At 38.3% G+C, this 12,201-nt stretch overlaps 1 protein-coding gene across 7 annotated transcripts in view; it reads right to left on the reverse strand.

Annotated features, from left to right (window-relative positions):
• Window positions 1–535: 535 nt before the first annotated feature.
• The window catches only part of DCAF6 (DDB1 and CUL4 associated factor 6), an 89,867-nt gene continuing 78,201 nt past the window's right edge, over window positions 536–12,201 (reverse strand). For all 7 annotated transcript variants that reach the window (XM_082498333.1, XM_082498332.1, XM_082498331.1 and 4 more), the window contains 4 exons: window positions 7,447–7,603; window positions 5,594–5,682; window positions 2,572–2,677; window positions 536–981 (listed from right to left, as the gene is read on the reverse strand). In XM_082498333.1, coding sequence (XP_082354459.1) covers window positions 917–981; window positions 2,572–2,677; window positions 5,594–5,682; window positions 7,447–7,603 — 417 coding nt within the window. In that variant the 3' untranslated portion in view covers window positions 536–916. The remainder of the gene's footprint in view (window positions 982–2,571; window positions 2,678–5,593; window positions 5,683–7,446; window positions 7,604–12,201) is intronic.

A 12,201-nucleotide genomic window follows, 5' to 3' on the forward strand; every position in this document is an offset into this window, starting at 1 on the left:
CGCTTTCCTTACTTCACTTCCTCTTCCCCACTGCCATCCAAAAATGTGCGGAGGAAGGGCAGAGCCTGTTACACAGACTGAACTGCCCTCCTTCCCAAACAATTACTCCTAAGAAGTAACGCACAGGAATTTTCAAATTCATGTTCCTTTGCACTACATTTTCTCTATTCTAAATCAAATGGAAATTCAGATGTATCTGCTGTTGTTGCAAAGACGACATACTCATGGATCTGTTAGTGAAACACAACTATTTCACCAGCACTACAGATTCCAGCACAGAGAATGTGAAGTGGCACTATGGTAAGACTGATGGAGAGAGAATTTTGCATCTGTATCTGTGGGTAACGCCCATGGAAAAGCATGAACCAAGAGACATGGAGGTCTCAAAGTCACAGAGATCCCAGTGCTCGCTGTAAGAAATAATTGTATTTGTCACTTCACAAATGTTGTAAGAAAGAATGCAAACGAAGGCAGTAATGGGATTGTAGTTACAAGGTGATAAATCAATGGTTGCACAAAGGAAAATACACAAAACTACTTAAAACAACCAAATCTTTTAATTATAAAGCAACAAACATGCAAACAGCAAGTATAGAAATTTATTTGAACCAATGTTTTTACTATAATGAAAGTTACTTTAAAACATTGATCCAAGCTCCCACATTTGCAGGTTAAGGAAAATATTGCACTTTGCATCTTCTAGCACCCCTCATACATGGCAAAACGTTTTAAAAACATTTTTGCTTATTTTAACTTGCATACTCTCCCAAAGTCATGCACACAGTCATTCAAAAAAAAAAGGTTAGGTTATCCAAAAGCAATACCTTAGAATTGCACTAAAGCTCTGTAAGGAAAAATATAATTAATGTCTTGTACAAATTCCATTAACATCTAGGTGCTTGCACACAACTGCCGGTTACTCTTCATCTTCGTTTTCGTTCTCCTGACCAGATCCTTCTGATCTGTCACCTTCCAATCGGTCTGTAAGACACAGAGATTTAGTAAAGAGAAGTTTTCATTTTTTGGTAAATATTTATGACATATTATCTCCCTGGGGTATTACACAACAGACAGTGGCTGTGGGTTATATGGTAGAATAAAGTCTGCATGGACTGACAGCAGAGATTGGGTAGAAATGTTACCACAAGAAAGGAGAACAGGAGAGAAGCCTGAAAGGATTTCCAAACATAAAAGTGAAATTTGTGTACAAAAGGAAAAACCTTGTAGCTGCTGACTAGCTGTCAGCACAGGAAAGATGAATACAAGCATACTATTAAAAAGAGATGGTGAATACAAGGGATTGAAACACTGTTCTGGGTAGCTGAAACTAGAAAGACTGCAGTTAGAAATTTGTATACTCCAGAAGACTAGGGAATTGCTGTCACTGTATACATCAGAAAAAGTACCTTTTGATGTAAACGTTTAGAGAAAGGCAAATACAGACATGTGTGAGGGAACATGATTGTCTCAAGATTATCACTCAAACAACATGCACTGTAGGGTTAATAAATAATTCACTCAGCCATACGAGTTTCAGCAAAAATCTGTGTTAACTCAACTGTTCTTTGGGTATTTTACTCCAAAGAAATCACTACAAATGCATTAAAAAACAAACGAAGGCATACCACTGAGCTGGATACAGTGGCATCCTCCTGGCGCTCTAATTCTCACAGGTCAGTGAGAGGTGAAAGAGGAGCAGCAGCTGCTGCCAGGCAGAGCTTCCTTCCTACCTCATCACCATAAGCCCGTGGCCCTGCTCAGCCAGTGCCGGAGTCCCCATATTCAATATCTACAGTCACTTTCACCTTCATCTACAGTTTTGTTAGGTTTCTGCCTCATATGTCATAACAGCTTCCCAAAACTTAATCTCCTTGCTTCCTACCCAGTATGATGTCTCTCCATTGTCCTACATTTTGAGTATCGACCCACTGCATTCAACTTCTTCAGCACTAACAGCCAGGAACACCAGTTCCCAATGACAATTCTCCATGCAACCCATCATATCACCAGTTTCAGCCCCCAGGGAACTGCCCCTTTGCTGAAGGGACATCCTGGTAGCTGCTGCCCCCAAAACAGCTGCCAGCGGGCTCATTAATATCTCCCACAGTCCTGTATCTTCACACCCTCCTTTGCCCCTAGACAATTCCAAGCCCACAATGATAGTCAGTTTATCTTACAACTCATTCCAGTCATCCCCAATAGCTTTCCCATCATACAGCACTCACCTTTAAGATCCTTCCTTGGTAAAGAAGAGTGTTTTTCAACATCTAATTAGCACTACATTACAAATAAGCTATTTCAGGATGGATAGTATGGTAACATCTAAAAATATATTTTGCTCTTTTCTTGCTCTTTGTTGTGAGGTAAAAAACAACAGCTGCAAAAATGTTGCAAGTCTCACCCTAAAGAAGCAATTCCTGAGTACTTCTATTACCTAGACCCTCAAACAACCCTTGAATCTTCTCACCAACCCAAGTGTAGCTACTAACAGCTGAAGATCTTGATGATTCCCCAAACTATCAGCTATTTCATAGACCAATGTGGTGGGCAAGCTCTTCAGAAGTCTCTCACCTGCTCTTATATGATTCAACGAAGCCAACATTCGTAACATAAAAGAAGCTGGAACAGTAATAGTGTTTCTGGTCTCTTCCAGCATTAATTCATTACGTGTTATAACCTGGAGGCAGGGAAGGGGAAAAAACAGCATCAAAAATAAACACAAAATTGTACTGCATCAATATGTGTTTGTAGATACAAAGTTCCTATGCAAAAGGCATTTACAGAGTCCAAAATTACAATAATGGAGCAATATTTCAGTAGTTACTATAAAATACAGTTACACCAATTGTATGTGGTAAGAAAAGTCAGACAGTGGGCTCTGCCTACAGATACCTAATTGTCTGTCTAAAGAATATTCTAGTAAGATCATCATTCCGTTGTCCACATGCATGGTAGATATTAAGATGAGCAACTGAGAAAAACTTTTCGAAATGAGATCTTGCATGAAACAAGGAGGACCGATGAGAGAAAGTGCTGTTACAGATGGCAACTGTTGTAGATAACAAAGTTCTAGCACCAGCACTGGCCAAGAATGGGGGAAGGAGAAGAGATGAGGTTACCCTAAACTCCTACCTTCATGCTGCTTGAAACTTTTGGAGAAAATCCAAGGAACACAAGCAATTACTCTACCCCAGCTCAGGAACATTCTGCAGCTCCATAATTCTTTCTAAACAGACCTACAGCTTGCTTTAAATGACTTGAAAGAGCCAGCTCCTATGGTCTTAGTTTCAAGGAAAAAAAATTCACTAACAAATACTTTTAGCTCTTCTGCCTCCTTCATTCCTTGTGGTACTTCCTTGCCATCCTTCTTGCTTTCCCATTAAGTTCTAATCCCACACCTTAGCCTGTCTCTCAGCTTTTAGACTATGTTCTTTTGTTATCACTAAGCATAAAAATTTCTTTACGTGGAGACGAGTTCTGACCGTTATTCAGTGCTTTTTCCCAGATCAGCTGCAGTAAGGCAGGAAAATAATGCAGTTCTTTTTCTCTCTGAGATTACTTCTCAAGCCTGTTCCTCTTGTGAGGAACACAGTCTTGCAAATGTCTGCAGTGGCCTTCTCCTAGCCAAATCAAAGCACCTCTTTTCTGTCATTCTCATATGTTTACCAGGCACTTTGCACAGCTGATCACTCCCTAAAAGAAGCAGACTGAGATGACCTTTCACCTCCTGTTTTTCCAGTGCATCATCTGTAACACCCTTTTCACAGCCTGCTTCTGATGCTTTTTCTCTATTCAGAGACTTGTTCCCATCCCTGCTGTCTTTTCCTATTCACTAAGGTAATGGCCTCTCTTTTAAATACAGTTCTACATCTATACTGAACTTTTCTCAAAAATCAGTATTTCTAAACCCCAAAGCCTCCAAAACAAGTCAGAGGTTAAAGCTATCATAAAATATACAACTAAGTGTCACTGCGCTCAGTGTTACTACTGCTAAAATAATGGGAAAGGTTCAAAACTCACAAGTGGATCTTCTGTTTTGTTTTTTTGTTGTTTTTTTTTTTTTTTTTTTTTCGGGGGGGTGGTGGGTGGTGGCTAAGGGTTGTGGGTTTTTCTTTGTTTTGAATATATATAGCAATAATAGGAGAAATAATAATTAAATACCCCAGTCTACTATATCCCTGGTGTTCAAGAGATTGCACAAAAATACCCCAAACCGTCCCACAACCCAATTTGCCCTAATATATTACTTACAGAAAAACAGCTAACATTTTAATAAATTATGTTATGTAAGTCGCTGAAATATGCAACTATATGATCATCATATATATGATAATATATATGATAATAATATGATAACTATATGATCATCATATATAGTCGCTGCTATATACATTGTTATTGCTTTGAGGGTATGAAAACAATGTGTTCATAGAATGGTCAGGGTTGGAACAGACCTCTGGAGATCATCTAGTCCAATCCCCCTACCAGTGCAGGGTCACCTACAGCACGTTGCACAGGACAGCATCCAGGCAGGTTTTGAGTATCTCCAGAGGAGACTCCACAATGTCTCTGGGCAGCCTGTTCCAGTGCTCTGCCACCCTCAAAGTAAAGAAGTTCCTCCTCATGTTTAGATGGAACTTCCTATGTTCAAGTTTCTGCCTGTTACCTCTTGTCCTATCACTGGGCACCACTGAAAAGACTGTTCCCATCCACCTGGCATCCTCCCTTTAAGTATTTATAAGCGTTGATAAGATCCCCCCTCAGTCTTCTCTTCTCCAGACTAAAAAGACCCAAGTCCCTCAGCATTTGTCATAAGAAAGGTGCTCCAGTCCCCTAATCATCTTCGTAGCCCTTTGCTGGACCCTCTGCAGCAGCTCCCTGTCCTTCTTGAACTGGGGAGCCCAGAACTGGACTCGGTACTCCAGATGCAGCCTCACCAGGGCAGAGTAGAGAGGGAGGATGACCTCCCTCGACCTGCTGGCCACACTCTTCTGATGTACCCCAGGATGCCATTGGCTTTCTTGGCCACAGGGGCACATTGCTGGCTCATGGTCATCCTGTTGTCCACCAGGACTCCCAGGTCCCTTTCCACAGAGCTGCTCAATGTGTTACATAACTTTACATACAGACTTTTAACACTGATTGGAATGGCAATATTTGCTTTATTCCATGAAGTTCCCAATTTGCAATCTTAACCTTAACTCCCTTTTATGCCACAGAATATTTAATAAGATTGATTTTTGCACTCCCTGCTCTTCTATATACCATTGTATTTCCTCCAGTTAATCTATTTGTTTAAAGACAGGCACTACCTTCACTTCTTAATTCTTGCCAGTTTTCCTTCTATATCTGTTCATACTTTTACCAACTTCTTTCATGTACATAATACCAGATCATATCATATAATTTCTAGGAGAGTTAATGAAATACAAAGTGCCTGTGTGCTGCCAATGATATAAAAGGTAACTATCATAAAGGGCAGCTTTTCATTTCTCAAATAACTCTGTTAATTCAATATCAGTAATTAGCACCAAAGGTTTGTACAGAATTGGACGATGCAACATTACTGTGAAAAAGGAGGAAAGGTTCTTACCTCATCTGCAAGTTTTCTGTTAAAAATCTTGGATTCTTCCAATGGTGACCAAATTTTTATATCATAATCAATACCCGAAGAGGCCAGAACTAGAAGTAAATAATAGTAATTGTAAATAAAATGTTATGTCTTTACCAGTATTTTCTGCACTTAACTGGAGTTGAAGAAAAATCATAGAACGGATCACAGAATCATAGAATGGTTTAGGTTGGGAAGGACCTTGAAGATCATCTAGTTCCAACCCCCCTGCCATGGGCAGGGATGCCTCCCACTAGACCAGGTTGCTCAAAGCCCCATCCAGCCTGGCCTTGAACACCTCCAGGCATGGGGCATCTACAACCTATCTGGGCACTTGAAATATTTCACTTGAAGCATTTACTTGCAAACGTCAGTTCTCATGTTGAACATACAGCTATGTAATTACTAAGTCTCCATACTAGATCTGAGCTATAGATTATATTATATATTTCGGAATATATATATATATATATATATATATGAAGAAAACACATACAAACATCAAGAGCCTCCTTTTTTAAATAATCAAAAAAAGCGCACCAGAATATACGTAAGATAAAAGCAGAAAGTAAGAACAAACCTAGCCACTACTAATATATTTCTGACGACAGCCTGGTAAGTATATGCATTAATAAGAAAGCCTTAGGATTTGTAGACCCTTATACAAAGACAGAAGCAAGATAATTTCAAATGAATTTTGACATATGGTTATTTCAGTGTATTTCATGCAAATTTACTTGATATTCAAGCAATGGATGCTCTTATAAACACGTGTTCAAATATGGAAAACAAGAAGTTGCACAACATTCTCTAGATCATTGCACAAAACCACTACAGGAATAAAAAAAATCCATAGAAAGATCTCAGTAACTGAAAACCTGTACAAGATTAACTGGCTTACAATGAGGATGACCTCTTCATTACATTTTCAGTGTGTGACAGGTAGACAGTCACACTCCATCAAGAAATCAGTAAAGCTACAGGTCATTTTGAAAGGTGCTGCCAAAAGAGATCTCCAACCTAGCCACATACTCTGAACATGTATAGGAACACAATTACAATTAAGGATTTAAAAATTTGAGGCTTATCCAGTGTAGGGCAGTATTCCATGCTTCCACGAACTGTCCAAAGAAACCCCAGCCTCTTCTGGTATTATTATAGCAACCTTATTAGCTTATTTAGTTACAGCTGACTTGTTACTCTGTAGCCATGTAAGCTATGAAAAAAGACATAACATGAATACTTTCTTTGACTGTGTCAGAAGCTGGTTCAGATTTTCCATCTACATGTCAGACAACAGCTTCCTTCTACTACTTTGGTCCATCTTTTCTATAAATATTTCCCCCTAAATACAAATTAATAGAATTTCTATTAATCTTAGTCATTCTTCTAATCTCACAAAGACAGTGAGACTGAGACACCCACTTCAGTCAATTTTTTGAAAAGAGCCAAGTAGAGACCAGATTCCAATATCAATTCCAAAAATGTTGCTGGCATTTCAGTACCCCATATTTCCCTCAGTGTCATGGAAAACATTTAACATATTGAGGTGAGCAAAAAATGGATTCTTCTTATTACAACTTAACTTTCTGTAAATACTATGTCAGTAACATTTTCATTCCAAGACATTATTGAGTAAGGGGGGGTTTAAGGGCCAAAGGTCATTAGTAAAAGACAAAGTTAAAAGCAGTATTACCTAACTGACATGGGAAAAAATGAACTATAGTTTATTAATCATTACAATGCTCTGTTGAGCAAAGAATTTAAGACTGAGCTTTAAAATGCTTTTCTACAGACAACCTGAACAAGCAGACTGTGAAAAATCATCATCTTACTTGGGTCAAATGGATGAGGCTGAAGACAGTTCACCACATGATTATCAGCTTCCAGTAGCATGAGATGTTCAGCAGTATGTCGATCCCATATAAAAATATGGCCGCAGTCTGAACCACTCATGACAAAGTTAGATCCCCAAAAATTGGCTTCCTTTATCTGCAGTAAAACAAAAATAAAAATTACTTTATAAGACTAGCTAATGGAAAGCACGTCAAAGAGTATACTCCTGTTTCAGTAATAACACAGTCTCTGAAGTAAGAGCTCTGCAGAAACAACATTTAAGAAAATTTAAAGGAAATATTTAAAGAAAAATGATAAAAATTGAAAATTCAGAAGGCTATAAATCTCCAGAGCAAAGTGGCTGCTAACAGAAAAAAGGAGGAGTTGGGTGGACTGAGCAATTAGAAAATAAATGACAGCAGGTTTGTCACTTTCCAAAGTGACAGGAATGATACTGGAGATAGGGGTATGTGAAACAGTTTTGGGGAAGAGTTTAGGAAGTTGAAGTGCATGACAGGCTAATCCCTGGTGGGGATTTTCCATTTACAGTGGAAAAGAAGACGAGACAGAAACTTATGAAAACTGGGGGGTGGGAATTAACTGGGTCTGACAGATAAAAAGGGGTCATGAAATTAAACTTAGGATTTTTTCTCCTTCCTCTATAATCAATCAGATAAGAACTAAGACTTCTTAGTCCAAGACCAAAATGAAACTTATAAGCCACTGAACAAGGAAGGCATCCGGCTAGAAGTGACCCTTCAGTTTCAGCTATTACAGTAATAGCAGATGAAAGTAGAAGCATCTCTCCCTGCAAGTGGAACCAATAATATCACAGTTTTCCTGAGACACTGATGATGCATTCTATTCTATATGGTTGTTCCTATTATTACTTTGTTGAGGTATCCGAGCACCTTCGCAAAATATTTGAAGTGATATGGCTAACATTTGTCACCTATCAGTAGTGTTCCCATGCTATCATCAAAGTGTATGTGTAATACATTGCCAACAGGGACTATTTATTATTTTTTTATTTTTTTTTTAAATGTACATGTTGCTGTGTATAAATTCAGAGAGCAAGGTAAAACCTATCTTGCAAAGGCAGCGAGCTGTGTGAAGTGAGGGCCTACTCTTCACACTAGCACCTTGGGCCAGTTTATGGAATTTTAATTTGCACTGACTGGACTAGCATCACACAAATTATATTAAATTTTAAATCCCTTACTCATTAGAAATTATAATTGTATGGGTTTTGGTTTTGGCCTACAGCTAACTCCTCTATAATGTTATTGATAACACAGTGGTTTGACCCTGGATTAAAATTGGCTGTAATTAAAACATTCAAGGAAGAATTCTCTGACTGGCGAATTGTACATTTGAAGGAAGAAATTCTACACCTCTAAGACAGTAATAATTTTTACTATTTTTACTTGAAAGACGCATAAATTACTCAAGAACTTTTCATAAACCAGAATAGATAGAAGGAAATTCACAAACATGGCATTGTGAGTTAAAGTGTGCACATCTGTGAGTGAACACAACTAAGCTGGAAGTGCCATTGTCTGAAGGGTATTGAAGAAAGATCCAAGGTCCTTGAGAAGGTTTCCAGAAGACCAGCCACCTTTCCAGAAGACCAGCCACTTCTCATTGCAACGGTATAGTTTGTTGCAGTGCCTCACAGTCAGTGCAGTAACACAGACAGCATGCACTTAGGTTTTCCCTTCTGGAAGCTTCTCTAGGAAGCTCTGACAGCACAAAGGGAAGCTGACAGAAGGCTTCCTCTGGAGCAGGGGGACCATCTCAGCAGAGATGGCAAAGGCTTCCTGTTGCAGTCTGCCTTTCTTCCCCTGCCATCACACATCTCCATCTCCTCACATCTCCATCACACAACTCCATCTCCATGTGATGAAGACAGGAACACCATCCTCTGGGTAAAAGGAAAAGCCCGGGGGGGGGCCGGAACTAGGGAACAGTATGCTCATGCTTTAGGCTAGTATGCTATATAATGGTTTATTAGATCATCTATTTCCCTTTTCTTGTGTGAAGTGCTATAATTCAGTAGGTATTTAAATGCCTTAAGCGCCATAAATATTCATGACTCATCAGCATCACTGTTCTGGATACACATTTGTGAACAATGCTGAGAACATTTTTCTAATGAAGTGACCATCTTTCCTCTCAAGATGACTAGACCGTCTTCTCCCAGATTCTAAGAATTAAAGAAAAGAGCAGATACAGTCAATGACAAGATAGCTAGCTTGACCTGTACTTGACTTGAAAAAGTCTTTGGGAAACAACCAAGTAGATAAGTCTGAAATTTTTCTCCTCTTTGTTCCCATCCGTCTCTCCAAAATGTGGTAGTGTCATAGGATTGACAGAGAAACTGCAGACCAGGAAAAAGTGGCAGTAGTATCAGATATCCATTTCCTGGAAATATAATGCTGATATTTTTCTACACCTGTTACATTCAAGATACCCTTATGACTGCAGCCTGAAAGAATGCAGCTTATTCAATTTCTAAGCCAAAAAAAGCCACCCTAGAAAACTTTTTTTCAAGAAGCAACTATTAGGTTTGTTAAATGTAGAATAATCTTTCCATGCCAAGGCCTCTCTTGCCCTCCTGCCCTCCCTTCCTAAAAAGATGTAACCCAAACAAAGCCAAACAATTAGTCTGAGCAAACAAGAATGGGACACTTCCTTCACTAACAATTAGAATCTTCTTCAGAAATCACTTCTGATTTTACTCAGAGAGTAGGACATCAAAATAACCATTGTTAAACTATTTAAAATAGGAGCAGGCTAGGCAGCAGTATCTTTCTCGATTGCTGTCCTATATCATCTATAGAGTGAGAGTTTAGATGGAGTGGCAGAGGGAGGAGGGACATTAGTTCAAGAACAGTCAAAATTCAATCACAAGTCATGAACTGAAAACTACGCAACAGTCCAATGTTTGTGCTGGAGAAAAGAGTCTGGAAGTTAAAAATGTAATCCTACACACAGGATTACACTTTCAACAGTTACCTCTTACGAACTCTTTAAATTGACATCCACTGGGCAAAAGAGATACCTATGAAAAGAGAAGTTTCCTACACAGCAGCTCTCAGAGTTCACACAGATGACTTCCAGTTTGGAGTTTAGCATAAAATAATTTCCTAGTTTTTGGTATTTAAGAATATCTCCGGCATAAAAGTTTGAGAACATTTACGCAGACTCCTACTACAGAATTATTTTCCAAGTAACACATCGTAATAAAGCTCTAAAGAGGACAGCGCCTGCATCCTTATCTTTCTTTTTTCACAGTTTTCTCAGAAAATGCACTGGAGAAAAGGACAGAGATATTGTCTTGCTCCGTGCTTTACCCCAGCTACCTAATTTAAAAATCACCACAATAAAGAATTATATTAGTAAGCTGAACCCTTACCGCTGTTAAAAATATGTACTTTATTTCCAGCATAAGGATGTCCAGTTTTAAATTTCAGGCTTGCTAGATCTTTGTCAATAGAATATGTACCAATGACTGCAGTCAGTGAAATAAAGTCATCCTGATGTCTAAAAATAAGCCAGAGAAACTGCATTCTTGGATTCTGTAGTGAAAGACATGTTTCCAATATATTCATTTTTTGGCAGCTTTTGTCTTATAGCTCCTCCTAATATATATTTTTCATAATCCTGTTGGAATTATATCTAGATTATCTCCAATAATAAATAACTTTATATTTTTATTCTCAATTGACTTCTTCCTGCTTCCTTTGTATTCTCTTACGTAACTGCTGATTTTACATTTCTAATATTCATAAAACCTAATTTTAGCACCACATAAATTAACACAACTGAAATTCACATTTGAAAGTTTTGTTTACAAGCCCATATACACACTCAATTCTACTGTATGCATACACAACTTATCCCATTTTTTAGGTACACACAGATGCTCTATTGAAGAAAAGTTTCTTTAAAGTCAATATTTTAGAATGGGGACTCAAGACTTGAGGTGAGTGGAATACAGGAAGAATGGCACATGTATCAAAGGAGATAAGAGTAGGACTGGAGGGAAAAATAGCAAGGAAGAGACAGGAGAGGCATAGAACTGAAGGCACATGGCAAAAGACACATTTTGAAGAAAAAGAAAGGGATTTTTGGCTCACAAGCACTTTTTTCCTTTACGAGTTAAAGAGAAACAAAAAATCCTATCCCCCATTATTCCACTACCATCACACCCCCTGCTGCCATACTTTCAGGTCTGTTTCATGAAAAAATGGTAACACCCAGTACTCTAATAACATCATTCGAGTGGTTACACGGCAGGGATCTGTGTGCTGGACCTAAAAATCTTCCAACCCTGCCAATAGTGCAAGCAAACATCTATATAATACTACTTATCTTTTCCTTTGTGACAATATAAGAATCACACTTAAAACATGCTTATTAAAAAAATTGTAAGATTGCCAAATTAAGTTCTCAAAAGTAAGGAAGTACCAGAATTATTCAATTTGCCTGCATAATCTTAATTCACTCTCCACATATATGTATTTTAATACATACACACACACACATATACACACGTGTACACGTATTAAAATTTAAATAGTTCATGTAATTGACAAGACAACTTTATCCCTGGGCTGCTCAGGTGTGGAGGAAACAAGACCTTGCTAAGCTGTTGTCTTCACAAATTTAAAAGGAAAATACCATCAGCCCTCCCCTTGCAGGAAAGAGGGTATCGATCAAAAAAATAATTAAAATTAATTTGCTACCAT

Source organism: Vanellus vanellus, assembly GCF_965231255.1.
Source record: "Vanellus vanellus genome assembly, chromosome: 1".
NCBI lineage: Eukaryota > Metazoa > Chordata > Aves > Charadriiformes > Charadriidae > Vanellus > Vanellus vanellus.